Genomic DNA, 14,830 nt, shown 5'->3' on the forward strand with positions numbered 1-14,830 from the left:
AATGTATGGATGATATGAGGATAACAATAGTGTGGGGAAATGTGAGTGGTAGATGAGGTTGTAACAAGTAGAGGGTGCACATAGTGTATGTATGCATATTGTGGAAGATAGAAGCAACTGGGGATTTTGCTGTAGGTGGGTATACTGAACTCAAGACCTAATTTATTGCTTCTATAAGTTGTGTTGGAACAACTGTAGCTGCCATTCTCAAGGGCAAGATTCTAGTTGGGCTTGAAGACTGGAATCACCTAAGCCAGTTTGTATTTGTACTCATCTATTTTGAGTTTTGTGTTTGAGCATAAGATGTTCCCCTGTAGCTTTTATACTAGCCAGCGACAAAGCTAGGACTACTGGAATCTTAGCGTGCGACTGTGAAGGAGATGCAGGGTGGCTATTGGTGAAAAAATGAATGAAGTGGGAATGCACGGGTGCAAAGATGGAGTGGTTGCATGGTTGCATGTGCTCCTAACTCAGACTCAGTTGTTCTAGATATTGTGGAAGGGGAACAAATGGAGATAAATGAACCAGGTGATTTTCTCGAACCACAAAATGATCACACTCTTCAGTTGGTCCCTGGGGCAAAGGAAGAAACAGTTTTAGGGGATGACAACCCAGACTTTAAAAAAAAATGATTCTGAAATTCTCCTAATGTTAGAAACAAATGATGGAGTTGTATGCATGGGGATTACAAGGGATGTTGAAAGTTACTGTAATGCAAAGGGGTGAATGATATGCAAGGGGCTAACCATGCGATATACAACAGTGCAGGTAAGTTGCAACATATGTGTTGTTTATGAAAGTGTAACAACTATGGAAACTAGCTGTTGTGAAAGAAGCGTGAAGTGCAACAGTAATAGCATATAGTGGATATGTGCAACAGTGAAGTGTGTGCAAAGTGTAGTGAGTTAGAGTGAGTGTTGGGATTGACAGAAAATAGAGATAGTGAGGATTGCAAATGTGTTTTGCAAAGGAGTGTGTGTGAGGATTGGAATGAAAAATAAGATGTCCTCCGAGAAGGATTACACAAGTTTTGAACTGTCCAGGAATAACATGAGCAGTTGCAGAAGTTGCCTCAAGAGCCAAAGCACCAGGCCACTGAAATAGGAAGCCAAGTGTAGCTGATAATAATATAGCAAACGTGTTAGGGAAACTCCAATCAAAGAACAACGCCCCGAGGGGTCAAACCAAGGCATCAAAGCCACCAAGAACAACAATGTAATTGGTGTTGCCTTCCACATCAAACACCATTGCAGTCTAGTTTTCATGTTGCTGCAATCAGGACTAGAGAATCTTGTTGACTGCATTAGGGATTATCTATGCTAATGCTATACAAGCCCCAAAGAGATGGGATTGTGAATCTGTAACAGTTTACCACAGCCATGCACGTACATTACACAGTCAGTGTCATTACCTTTGAGCAGAAAACTTGTTTGCTAAACAGCCAAAATTTAGCCAATACAATAGTTGGAGTAACTGCAGTCTTAGTCATCTGATAGAATCCCACACTATTGCACTTTAGGCTGACATTAGCAAGGCTATTGAAGAGAGACATGACAATTCCTAGAGCAAATAAAGAAGAGAATGGAGTACATTTTGCAGAAGGGGCCACAGGGAGAAGTGACAATACCTTTAAGGTCACCATAAAGAACCGGCTCACTAAATAGTGAATGAACGTAAGAAAAATGGGATGATTGAATCCAACCTTGCTGAGTACCATTTTGTTCACCATAATATTCCCAACTGAAACCAAGAAATTGAATGTGAGTGCCACCTTAGGTCCACATATCCTTTGTTGTTAACATTTTGCACCTTCTGATGTGTGGAGCCCACTAAAAAGTGAAGACCATAACTCTTCAAGAGCACGACCTCTTTCACCAGCATCAGTGTCTTTACGCTTGAGGATCTTCCTCACATCTTTCCTTATAAAGAAATTGACCATCCTCGTGCTTCAAAGCATATGCAGGTGAATGAAGGATGTTGGTTGGCTCCAGTGTATTACCTTGATACTAATGGCAGAGGTATATCGGATGGCAAAATCACAGAAATAAGGAAACCAAAAGGAAGATGGGCAATACATTAAGTCTTGCAAAACAGAGAATAGAAATATGAAATCGCAGATGTACAAAAAATGATGCCTGTGAAAGGCCAATGGTAGGTTTGCAACCAATCTTTTTTTTTTTTAAATGACGTTGGCTTAATGGGTACAGGGTAATAGACCAGATGAGGCTTCACATCAGTTGCATATTGGCAATCAATGAAACCAAAGATCATACCAGAAGGAAACCTCAAGTATGATGAACAATCAAAATGCAATTAAAGAAGGAATACAATACAGGGAACACAAGGAAAATATATATCCAAAAGATCAATCAGGTGAAAGGAGCAAACCTACAGCCAAATCAATGATCGCATATCAACCCCAACTTACAGGAGAATGTTGGACGATCGTGGAAAATTGCAGATGAGTTGATGGGTGGATAAAATACAGAACATATAACACAACACTCAGACACCTATGAATAATATGCAGAATTATCATCAAAATGAAGAAACGAAAATGCTATCAAAATTAGGTATCAAATATAAATTGGGACCTGAAATATAAACTAAACATGCTAAAAAGAAAAATCAAAAGATCTAACGAGATGTAGGGGGGTAATCGAAAGCACAAAAGAAAGAAAAAAAAACAAAAAAGGAAAAAAAAAATAGAAACCAAACATTAAATGGGAGCTTAAAGGTTAAAGCAGGAAATCAAAGTCCCTGTGACCATCTGGATCGATTGGTCATTCGACTAAAAATGAAAATTCGATAATCAACAAGTAACAGAAAGGAATTAAGAATGCAAAATAGAAAAGGAAAGCACGAAAATCATGTAAAAATAAAACTGGAAAAAGATGTTGGAGTTCTAAGACTCCCTTGATATCGCACGGAGGTAGATCGACATCGCCATAGGCAATTCGATGCTACCGAATGTGCTTTAAGGGGATAAAAGTAGGAAAATTAGATAAAAAAATCAAAATAAAAGGAAGAAGGTTACTTACTTGACTGATGGATTTCTGAAGGAGGGAGGTGTGCGAAGAACACCTTTTCAGAGTGTTGCTGTAAGAGAAAGCTCCTTCGTGAGGCCAAAAGAAGGAGGTAGTGGAGAGAAGGGGAAAGGGAGAAGGAGAAGGATCATGAAATGGTGAGGCAGAGAATGGATGATCCGAGAAGGTGCCCTGCAGTTTTCTTTTATAAGAGAAACCGTTGGGAATTTTATGAATTGGGTATGAAATTTTTTGAAAAAAATCATAAGGGCGGCTCCTTTTCAAAGATTTTCTAAAAGGGGTTTTTAGCAAAAATCCATTTTCAAAGAGGGGTTTCTAAAACTATCTTTTATGTTTTTTCTCTTTTTTCTATTTTTATTTTTTATTTTTTCTTTGTATTTTTTATATGTATATATTTTTTTGTGTTTTTGAAATAAAAACTCTAAAACTGTGGAGAAATAAAGGGTTTTAAACTATTTTTGCTAAAAATTTTAAAAATATTTACAGAAGAAGGGTTTTATGAGAATTTAGGGTTATTCTTTGGAAATTTCTTCAGAAAATGGGTTTAGATCCGAATTTTGAGGAGATGTTCGAGTTCTGAACCTCAAATTGGGAAATATAGAGTAGTGAATCCAAATAGATAATGGATGAACTGTCTGAGCCTTTCAAAAATTATTTTTGGGTTTTTTATAAATTCAGTTTGAAGATTAGATAAAGAGGCTCAGATTCAGGTTTTGACACTGGATCCGGACCCAAAATTGAGTTAGATATAGAAAATGATTTTTGATTCCAATGAATTTGAGAAATAACTTGAATTTTAGCTCAAAATTGACTCAATTACTCATAAAATTGGGGTCAGGGGAAAAAAGAGAATATTTACAAATTTTTGAAAAATATGGAGTGTTCACAAACAGCGAGCTACGAATCTTGCCATTATAGCCTATAACGGTGAGAGTATCTCCCGTTAAAACAACCTTGATGTTAAAGATTGTGACACCGTTATTAGTATTTTTAGTTCCGGCAAGATTCTTCATTGGTGTTCGTTTACCCTTTTACAATGAGCTATAAATGTCATCGTTATTACTTAACAAAGGTCAATTCTTTTCGACAACTTATCAGTGAGAATTCTCACTGTTATAGATCTATAACTGCATGAAATAGGTCAATAGAAGTAAGATATGTCGCCACTATTAACTTGCATCCTTGTCGAGTGCGGCAATCTGGCGTTGTTTTGTCTCATGTTGTGGAGAATCATCTAGTTACAGCAAAACAATAGAAGACTTTTAAAGACCCAATGTGACCTCGCTAGCATCGCCAATGCAGCAAAACGAGAATTGATCATCAGACTTAGCTTCAAGCAAATGAACGTTCCTATATTTCTTTCTCAGGCCTCTTTCCTTACCTAGTGATATCTCATCACTCCCTCAAAATTGATGCAACTCTTTCTGTACATCAATAAAATTACTTGTTTTTTCCTTAAAAAAAAAACCATTAAGGTGCGTCTTGCAACTCTCCAAGCCCCAGGTTGCATGATGAGTTTCAGGTCTTCGTCTGTGGCGACGACTCTTATAAAAAAAAGGTCATTTTTAAGAGAGGAGAACCTGAGGTTTTGGATCGTTGGTCATAAGGCAGTAAGTCTATCACAGACAAACTAGAAATCCAGTCGTCTAGTAGACAAGCCAGCAGAAAACCCTACTAACAACATAGTCTGTAAAGGAGATACCATGAAGTTTTGAGTGGATTGCGGAACAAAGAGTTCACCCTAAGAGGTTGAACGTGAGAAGCAGGGGAAGAAGACACTTCTTCAATGATATCAGCCCATGTTTTTCTTGGTGGAGAGGGAAGGTCGGTGGTAGGAGGAAGGTTTATCCATAGTCATTTTTTAGATAATTAATGTTGCTATATATAGGGTTCTTTGAAAGGAAGTCCTTGCGTTAGGTCACAAAGATATATACGTGCACGACCCGACACATGAAGACGTGAGTACTTTTTGAAAATAAGACATACTAGGGGGTAAGGAATTTTTAATTTTTAATCAATACAAAATATTTCTGATATTTAATATGTAAAAATACATTTTTATTGAAATGTTACTAAAAATCACGAAAAAGCATTAGACATGTCCGTGTCCGTGTCAACGTATCAAAGCGTTTCTGGTCTTGTCACCAGGAACACGCAGCCTAAATGACGGGTCAGTGTGAGATAGCCTTGCATGAAAAGAGTGTTTTAGGGTTCATGTTCTTCTGAACTTGTCTCTGCACTCGTCCAACATATGAAGAGTGATAACTTCATTTGGGCATGGGGTTGTAGAACTCGTAGTGGGTTAGACGAGGTTGCTTTTTTTTCATACTCTTTCCTTCTTATATTTCAGATACTTCCAATCATATGTTGAAGTATTGGGGTGTAATATTTTAAAAGAGAAAAGATTTAGGCTATGTTTGGGAGCATTGCAATGGGATGAATACACGGTTTCAGTGTTGTCAAAATATTGTTTTGCAATGACGCTTCGCAGTTGTGTGGCCTTTGGGCTAGTGCTGCGATGTTTATGAGGGATGAACCAACGAAGGGCTCCCCATGGTTGGTAGGAGCTGTTAGTGCAGGTCTCCCTTGTGGTGGGACGTTGCAGGTTCAAAACCCCAGTTGTACTTTGAATAGTAGCTGGTGGGGTCTCCCTTACCCCAGCTTGCCAATGTATGATGTTAAGAGATGGAGTTGATAAAAATATTCTTTCTTAAAAAGTTGTTGAAATGTGGTGTTGGAATTGCCAACACCATTCTCAATGCATTGTTTCAGCGACGCCACTGGTCCCAAACGAGTATGAGAACACGGCCGAAACCACAACATAACTACCAATTCAAGGCTCCCAAATTAACATAGCCTCAATGCATATGGATTGTTTTCTATTACTTGTTATTGCATCATTTCCGTTATAACCACCAATTCAAGGCTTCCAAACATAGCCTTAATGCATATGGGTTTTCTATTACTTGTTATTGCATCATTTCCGTGGTTTTATTGAATAAATATGATTCACTGATGGGCGCTGTAATGGCGCAGGTGCACCTGGAGATTACCTGCTTCGCTGGGAACTTTAAAAAACTTGTTAAGAAAGCACACACAGTGCTCATCTTGCCGGCCACGGATGGTTAACTTTTCCTTTTTGCTTTTGCTTTTGATACGCATTTCTTTACCTTCATTTAGGAGGAAAGAAGCCTTTAACCCAACCAATAGGTTTAGGAATAGGAACTGCAGTGATTGCTTAATCATGCCCACAAAACTCTCCTTTTTATTTGGACCCATGCTGCCTGCCTGCCTGCACAGGTATCTCTCAAAGGCATTGGTAGAGAGACATTGTGTTTGAAGGTGAGGGAAGGTGTTAGCCATGGGCGTCCTTGCAGCACTTGCTCGAAATCTAGATACTCTATTAGGGTAAGAATGCAACTGAAACCTGGACTCTCTCTCTCTCTCCTTATATGTATATTTGGTTTATTTATTTGGTACCATCGGTAATACGATACCGTCTGCTAGATTTCTTGCACAAACTCATATATGAAGGTGTCTTTTGCTTAATCTAGACCTGTTGGTCTATTTATCATTACCTGTTTAGTGGAAAAACATGCTTTCAATCAAATTATTTCAAACAAAAATTGATTCTTTTTTTATTGGAGATTTTATTGCAACATGGGCAGTAGATTTTTAATCGATTTTAGAAAGATATGCATAAAAAGCTATTAATCCGAATGCTTTCACTAAATAAACTTTAGAGATTGCATGTTTAAGGTTTGACCTATAAAAAAACAATAAAATATTAAGAACTAATGTGCTAAGTATTATGGTAAGAACGACAGTACCATATATAGCCACAAATATCTGGTATTTTGAAAATATCATGATATTAACATCAAAATATCAGTTATATTAATTGTAAATATTAACTATGAAATATTGCAAACATTTCAAAATACCGCTTATAGCATAAATATTGTTATATTATCAGAATGATATAGTTAAATTTTGAAACAGTACATACTTTACATATTGTAAGTATATATTTTCCTTTTTTTTGTTTATTTTATTTTTGTGAACTTTTCTAACTGTTTCTTTATATTTTCAAAAGGATAATTCTATCAAAACCTATTATTTCTTATCTTTCTAAAATTTCCTTTTACATATTTAAAAATTTTAAACATCCGAGATTTTCTGAGATTTTTCTCAAGAAAAGACTGGTTGAAAATTTGTTGGGAATGATATATGTGTGTGTGTGTGTGTGTGTGTGTGTGTGTGTGTGTGTTATTTGAACACAGCAGCGTCTCACGGTTCATTCTGTGCATTTGGTTTATTATTGACAGGCCGTTGGTGATGCTCATTTATCCATTGTAAGTCTCTATGATCCCTCCTGTTCGTTCTTGTTTCCACCTTTCTTCAGATGAAACAAACACAGCATATGCCTTATACATTTTTTTAATAACCTATGCATTTGTTTATTCTTACGATTCACAAAAACTTTGAAAAGTCTAAGCTCGACTTTTGTGGAGCTTGGCGTGTGCCACATGGATTCGACCATCCATGGACTGCTCTAAGCCTCTGCGTGTGAGTCCTGCATGGGATGAAAACATTTTCCATGTGTTGCCAAAATATTACTGTCAATTTTTGCTAAAACATATACATATATTTGTTTAGTGAGAAATGAGTTTTGAATCATATAATTTTGACAAATTAATAAGAATGTTTTTTAAGGGCTTAAAATATGAATGGTCTGCAATAAAATTTCATGACTCAAAAAATCATATTTTTGGATCAAAATAACACAATTCAAGGCTTGATCCTTAGCAAGCAAACCTTCATTTAGACTTCTATGTGGTTAGATTGAGTTGCTAAAGCTTTAACCTATGATTTTTAGCTCAATAGTTTCATATAATTTGATGCCATCAAAGGCACCAAATATATTTAACCTTATAATATATATGAGTAATGATAGGGTTCACCCGGAGCACCTACTCCCACCTAATAGAAGCTTCAATAATTTTTAAAAAAATTGAGTTTTTTTTTCATTGATCAGACGCTATAGATATGATATACAATCATTATTTAGTGGAAAACATGTTTTAAATCATGTGATTATGGCATTCATGTAGGTATTTTAAGATCTTCAAAAAATCAATGGCTCACAATTTACCAAAATTTTATGCCTTAAAAAACCTAATTTTATGTCTAAAAAACATGATTCTTATCAAATAAACTATGTTAAGTACATCTATAAGGTCTGATGGATAAGTTGTAGCCTACAATTATGATTTTTAGTATGTGAAAGTAAGTGCTCCCGGCGCACCATAGAATTACCATTCTGTCCTCTTTTTTTCATTCTGCCCCCATAGACCCCACAATTTGAAGTGTTTTATGATAGATCTGAACCGTTAGATGTGTTTAGCATGCTCGATTTAGTGGGAATCGACCCTTGCATCATATTTTTGAAGAAAAATGTATTTTTATGAGTCAAGAAAAATTGATACCTTCATAGCCATTTATTTTGGATCACCATAAAAACCTGTATACAGGTCAGATTTTGGCGATCCAAAAGCCGGTTCACACTAAACAAAACCTATAGATCACACATCTATGTGTTAGTTGTGAAAAAAAATAACGAAAACTATGATTTTTATGGAGCCTAACAGGGCAGAACGGGCGCATTACTCGTGTATATATATTGGCAGAGCCAGAGATCTAAATTATGGTGGGCACAGGTGACGTGCCGAGCCCAAACAAGTCAATCTCGCTGGTTTGGCTTGTTTACCAGCCCTAGTGTCTGTGTGTGTCTGGCAATGGACCGGCTGGCAGAGAGTGGGTGGGTGGGCACTGCCCACCCTAACCCTAGCCCCCTTATTTGGAATTTCTGGCTCAGCCCACCTTGGCTCATAGGTAGCTCTGCCCATATATATATATATATATATATATATATATATATATATATATATATATATATATATATATATATATATATATATATATATATATAACGTTGGGTTTAGAGTTGTCCAAAACATCGTTTTGAGAATGGTGTCGATTCTTTAAAAAAATAAAAAATGGTTTTTAAATATTTCTTTGAGATACACAGAGAGAGAGAGAGAGAACGGTCTTGAGGTTGCCACCTACACTAACAGTACAGTGTTTTGGCATGACACCATCGCTCCCGAACAACGGAGTGTTTGGGAAGCCACAACACACTGCTCCCAAACAGCAGAGGCTGTTCGGAAAACCACAACGATCCTAAGTTACCCAAGCCTTTTCTCTTAGCTCATCCAGGCTCACCATATGCAAAGAGGTTGGATCCTGGTTGAATATCAACTGGGTACATGTCCTCATCAGAACTATAGATGGCTAAACTAGATCTTGGTATGGATGTCTAATTCTTATCTTATGGATCCTGGTTTAACAAAAAAGGATTGGTGTCATTAACTCGTAAATATGCCACTTTTTTGAGTTTTGGGGCCTAATAGTGCTTACATCCACAGGGATACTAATCTTAATTAATTCGTTGACCCTGGATCGATATCCACTCATCCCCACTTGCACCATATTTGGTCAGATCATACTTGTCAATGTATAGGAAAATTTGATATGGCTGATTTCAACCTAAGATCCAACCCATTGAAAGATCTATTGGACCATATTGTAGAAGAAAAATGATTTACTGACAGTGAGAGACTAGTTTGGGGGGGGAAATATCACCAGGAACATGTTCTGCCACCTGTTTTAGACTAGATTTTTACCAAAATCTGGTGAAGGAACATACTTGTTTGGAGTCTGGAGAGTCCTAACATATTAACTTAATATGATTAATAAAAAACCTAATATGATTAATAAAATAATTATCTTCGTTAAATTTAAAAACTAATGAATTTGGTTTTACTTCCAAAACCAGTAACCAAAAGCACAGTTCAGATGAAAAGCAGTAGACTAGCTAAATAAATAAATGACATGATCAGTTGTCAGATAATAGAGAATTGCGGACAGATTAGTCTCATGCAATTCTACTTTTACGTTGCTTTTCCATAATTAAGATTGCCAATGTTATAGTTTTTATGTTTTGTTGATTAATTTGCAATCAGGTACTCGTCGATTCGAGCAATCGAGACCCCGTCGGCCCTAGATGATCAACAGTGGCTCACATATTGGGTGCTGTACTCATTAATAACATTGTTTGAGCTTTCATGCTGGAAATTCCTAGTTTGGTAAGTAAAATATTATGTAAATTTTGTGAGACTGCTGTTCATTAAAATGTAAAGGACAAAGTAGATAACTAGTGATGAATTTGTTAATGTAGTTTCAGTTTGCGATAGTGGCCCATACAAGAGTTGGGACTTTTGTTGGTGTAAATGAGCAAGTGTGAGTTGTGTCTTAACTCTAAAATCCTTCTGACAGGTTCCCTCTTTGGCCTTACATGAAGCTACTAATGTCCTTATGGTTAGTGTTGCCCATATTCAATGGAGCAGCTTACATATATGAGAATGTTGTGAGGAAGTATTGGAAGATTATGGATCACCCAAGCTCCAACATTACAGACGGACAAAGGAAGGTGTTGCAGATGATGACCCTCGATGGAAGGAGATCAGTTGAACAATACATTCATAAATATGGACCTGAAGCCTTTGAAAGGGTCGTCAGAGCGGTAATGACCAACAAAAATATATGCTAATGAAAATATAAACAAAAAAGCAAGCTTGCACAAGGCACACAACACACACATGCACGTGAATCGGTGGGGGTCGCCCGCGGGGTGGTTGTGAACGCACTGGATCAAACCCCGCTGGTTCACAGGTGCGTCCGTAGCTTTCAAAGGTGCGCCACATAAGCCATGGCCCCACCCGCGGTTTGCCTCACTGGAGAGCATTAAGTGGCCTGGTTCTAGGCAAGAGCTCCTCGTCGTAAAAAAAAAATACCTTGAATAAAACTTCACAGTTAGATATACATACTATCTAGCAGAAATATAATTATAATTCACTTTCTTTTGAGCTTTTTTTTGGGGTGGTTGTGACCCTAGATGTGATCTACATGGTTGTTTAGTAGAAAACAACTTTTAGATCATGATACCATAACATGTATGCCGTTTTTTCAAGATCTTCAGAAAATCAATGGCCCACAATGTACCAAAATTTCCTAATTAAAAAAGGTCATATGTTTACATTAAAAAAATACGATGCAAGGCAAATCCTAAAAAAAAAACCATGTTGAAGACATCTGTAGGATCAGATTGATTCAATACAACATGCACCTATATTTTTTTATAGTGCAGACAGTCGATTGTACAAAATATGTATCCATCCAAGCGGACCTAAGCTACACCTTTAGAAACATCCTCTAACCCATACATTAAAATGGCCTCACATATAACATTGCCCAACTGAGTCATTAAGTTTCGACTCAAAACTGAGGTCCAGTTAGCTCGACTCACTAGTACATTCAATCCAACTTGTCTGCCAAAAGATAAATGATTTTGCATTCTTTGAATTGTTATCTTTTTTCCTTGCAGGCCGAGAAGGAAGCGAGGAAACGATAGCCCTGATGCCAAGATTTGAAGATTCCATGCTACATATTGTATCTATTTTCTCATTTTCCTTTTACATTGTAATATTCTTTTCTTCTGTTTCCAACTCCTTCCTACGTCTAAAAAAGTATTAATACCTCTCTCTCTCTCTCTCTCTCTCTCTCTCTCTCTCTCTCTCTCTCCAGTTTGTTGCCCCCGTGTGTAGGGGTGGCAATCGGGTCGGGTTGGCGGGTCAGCATACCTCAACATGAACCCCACCCGTTTATTAAATGGGTCGGCTGTGGCAAACACGAACCCAACCCATTTATTAAACGGGTAACCCAACACGACACCGTTAACCCGTTTAATAAACGGGTCGGCGGGTCGGGTTCGGGTAAACATGTTGGTGGGTCAGGTTCGGGTAAACGGGTTGACCCGCCCACCTAACCCATTTATTAAACAGGTCAGGCGGGTTGGCGGGTCAGGTTTGAGTAAACGGGTTGGGGGGCGGGTCGGAGTCGGGTAAACGGGTTGGCGGGCGGGTTGGCGGGTCAGATTCGGGTAAACGGGTTGACCTGCCCACCTAACCCATTTATTAAACAGGTCAGCCGGGTTGGCGGGTTGGCGGGTTGGCATACCCCTAACATGACCTGACCGGCCCGTTTAATAAACGGGTTAGGCGGGTCAACCCATTTACGACACGAACCCATTTAAGCCAAACCCGAACCCGGCTAAGAAGCGGGTTGGCGGGTCGGGTTGGTGGGTCGTCGTGTCAGATTTTGCCACCCCTACCCGTGTGCAACTGCAATGCAGAATTTGAGAAAATTTTGGAGGGATCTCTGTTAGATAGGATGTACATGTCGACTGTAGCAAAAAGTATAAATAAACACACAGAACCCAGCCAGACATAGGGCTGGGAAATCAACCGAGCAACTCGTGCCTCAGCTTGATTTGGCTTGACCTATATCTGCTTGTGATCAGGTTATAATTAAGCATAAACAAGTTGAGCCTCAACACAAGATGTTTGGCTCGGCAAGACTCGACTAATACAAAGCTCGTGAGAAAACAATATCTATAGTAGAGTTACCGGAAGCGCCATAGGGAGTGCGGAAAAAATGGGAAGTGTGCTCACTTTTCCCTCGCTTTCTCTTTTTTTTCATTTTTTTTGTATTTTTATTACTTTTTTCCTTTTTTTGCTTTTCCCTCGCTTCTTAGGTCGCTTTCGGTTCGCTTTTGAAACAATTCCTGATTTGCTTCTAAGTCGTCCCACGTTTCCCGCTTTTTAAAATTTTGAAAGTGCCTCGCTTCCGCTTCCCGCTCTCAATTCCTCGACTGGCAACTCTAATCTATAGCATATATAAGTGTAATGTGTCACGAAAACCATGTTTTTAAGTTGGTAAGAGTGTGACAAGCAAGAGAGTTTTTTTTTTTAGTCTCACCATTTTAGACTTTGGCAGGTTTGCAATGCCCTGTGATTCTTGGATTTTCTCAAGACCATGTGATTGTAAATCACAATCCCAACACTTTCTTAAGATAATGAAACATGAAAAAAAGTACAACTTGTGATTGTGATTGCCAGCTATGATCACTCTCCTTGAGTCTTGTGAAAGTTTGTCACAAGATTGACCATTGCCCTTGTAACCAACAATCACAGCTTCTACTTTCTCAGCTGTGATTGTTCATCGCCACTTGTGACCAATGCAAACATGCCCTAAAAAGTCATGTAAAATTTTCATATGAGTCAGCTCAAGCTTGGCTCAGGTGGACATGAGCCCGAACCTGAGCTGGGCCCTGTAGTAAATGAGCCAAGCCCAAACACAAGGTGAGTGAATTGAGCACGGACGCACACCTGTCTTGGGGCTGTCCCTTTGTCCAATATCTTTTTTCTTACACATGGAAGGACAAGGGACTCTATTGGGGGCCTAACACTCCGTTAAGGTCATTGATTGTGGCGCAGGAAATCATGAGAATGGGCTTAAAATGGCTGCTTGTGGAGGTGTGTGTGGATGGAGAGGAACAACATGATTTTTCATCGGTTGCAGGTTCCCTTACAAGGCCTGTTACTATCCATTAAGGAGTTGTTGCGGGAGCGTGCTCAGCTGAAATGGATTGGATCAGATTTACTTAGGGTCAGGGAATGTGGTCTTGGTCACGTACCAGGGAATGAACGATCTCATTGCTCTCTTGACAGCATGGGACGTTTCCAGAGGTCTACACTCAGATGTCCCTGTTTTTCTGTAGCAGTACTCTGTTTTTTCTGCAGCAACTGTCTTTCTATGGAATGGGTTGTATCTGTTCCTGTTTTGGTTCTCTGTTTTTTCTGTGGCAGCAAGTGATACCTCATCTATAACACAATTCTTCCTATATGTGAATGAAATCCCATTTATTTCTTTAAAAAAAAAATTTGTACAAGCACACAAACACACCTCAGCAGACATAACTAAGCACAATCCAGTATATTAATATGCATACCATAAGTACAAATAAAGTAGAGAGAGGTAAATATCTAAAACGATAAAACAAGCCTATTTGTCTTTTCACGAAATTATTTTTCCAACATCCACACGTGAAAATCTCCAAAATAGGACAACAAAAGGATGGGAAGAATGTGAACTGTCCAAAAAAGTTTCACATGCTCATTTGATGCTTCTTACTTGTTTCGCTTAGTCATTGTCGTATTATTGATTAAAACAGACGCATACAATTCAAATGTGAAAGTACAAAGAGGAATTGCATTTACTGGAAACAGTAGAGAATATAATCAACCACCTAATCATGATCATATCCATGAGATAGATGGCAAGGAACTACATGGTTTCCCTTCTGATAAGAACTACTTAATTTCTTTTTCTTTTCTTTTGATGATAAGAACTACTTGATTTCCTGCTTAAAGATAAGGATGTACCTCTAGGGTTCCACTCATTTGGTAAGGGTGGCTTGTGAATGTCACCAAATTCATAGGATGTCACAAATTCGAAACCCATGGGAGCATCTCTTGCTGCAAGGTTAAAACTGGGCGCATGATTCCTAGGCCAGAGGTAACTCAAGGGTTTTACTAATCAGAGGCCCGCTAATGCACTGTTGTTTGGGGGAGGGAGAGGAGTTGCTTTGACCTAGCAAAAAAATAGACCAAACCTTGACATGTTGTGTGTTGCTATTATCATTAGTAGCCTTAATCAAGTTTCCTTTAAGAACAGTACTTTTTAAAAAATGCAGTCATTTTTTATCTTGGTAGTAAATATTTGCAAATGGTCAAATATGAGGACTAATATAGCAGAGCAGT

The 14,830-nt window shown here is 38.2% G+C and overlaps 1 protein-coding gene and 1 pseudogene across 1 annotated transcript; one reads left to right on the forward strand and one right to left on the reverse strand.

Annotated features, from left to right (window-relative positions):
• Positions 1-741: 741 nt before the first annotated feature.
• LOC149836932 (nucleotide-sugar uncharacterized transporter 2 pseudogene) lies at positions 742-6,326 on the reverse strand (annotated as a pseudogene).
• Positions 6,327-6,408: 82 nt separating this feature from the next.
• LOC149836933 (HVA22-like protein f) lies at positions 6,409-11,580 on the forward strand. The gene is made up of 5 exons (XM_090007935.1): positions 6,409-6,455; positions 7,376-7,402; positions 10,133-10,255; positions 10,446-10,692; positions 11,554-11,580. Exons 1-5 carry the CDS (start codon positions 6,409-6,411, stop codon positions 11,578-11,580), a joined length of 471 nt encoding a protein of 156 aa, XP_089864061.1.
• The last annotated feature ends 3,250 nt before the right edge of the window (positions 11,581-14,830 follow it).

This window comes from Nuphar pumila, chromosome 5, assembly GCF_984573655.1.
Source record: "Nuphar pumila chromosome 5, dmNupPumi1.hap1.1, whole genome shotgun sequence".
Classification (NCBI taxonomy): domain Eukaryota; kingdom Viridiplantae; phylum Streptophyta; class Magnoliopsida; order Nymphaeales; family Nymphaeaceae; genus Nuphar; species Nuphar pumila.

What these genes read in the sequence shown, in the direction of transcription:
- LOC149836933 (XM_090007935.1), top strand. Translation starts at nt 6,409, where the DNA reads ATGGGCGTCCTTGCAGCACTTGCTCGAAATCTAGATACTCTATTAGG. An exon ending in AATCTAGATACTCTATTAGG is followed by an intron (nt 6,456 to 7,375) that starts GTAAGAATGCAA and finishes TATTATTGACAG; the next exon opens with GCCGTTGGTGATGCTCATTT. An exon ending in TGCTGGAAATTCCTAGTTTG is followed by an intron (nt 10,256 to 10,445) that starts GTAAGTAAAATA and finishes TCCTTCTGACAG; the next exon opens with GTTCCCTCTTTGGCCTTACA.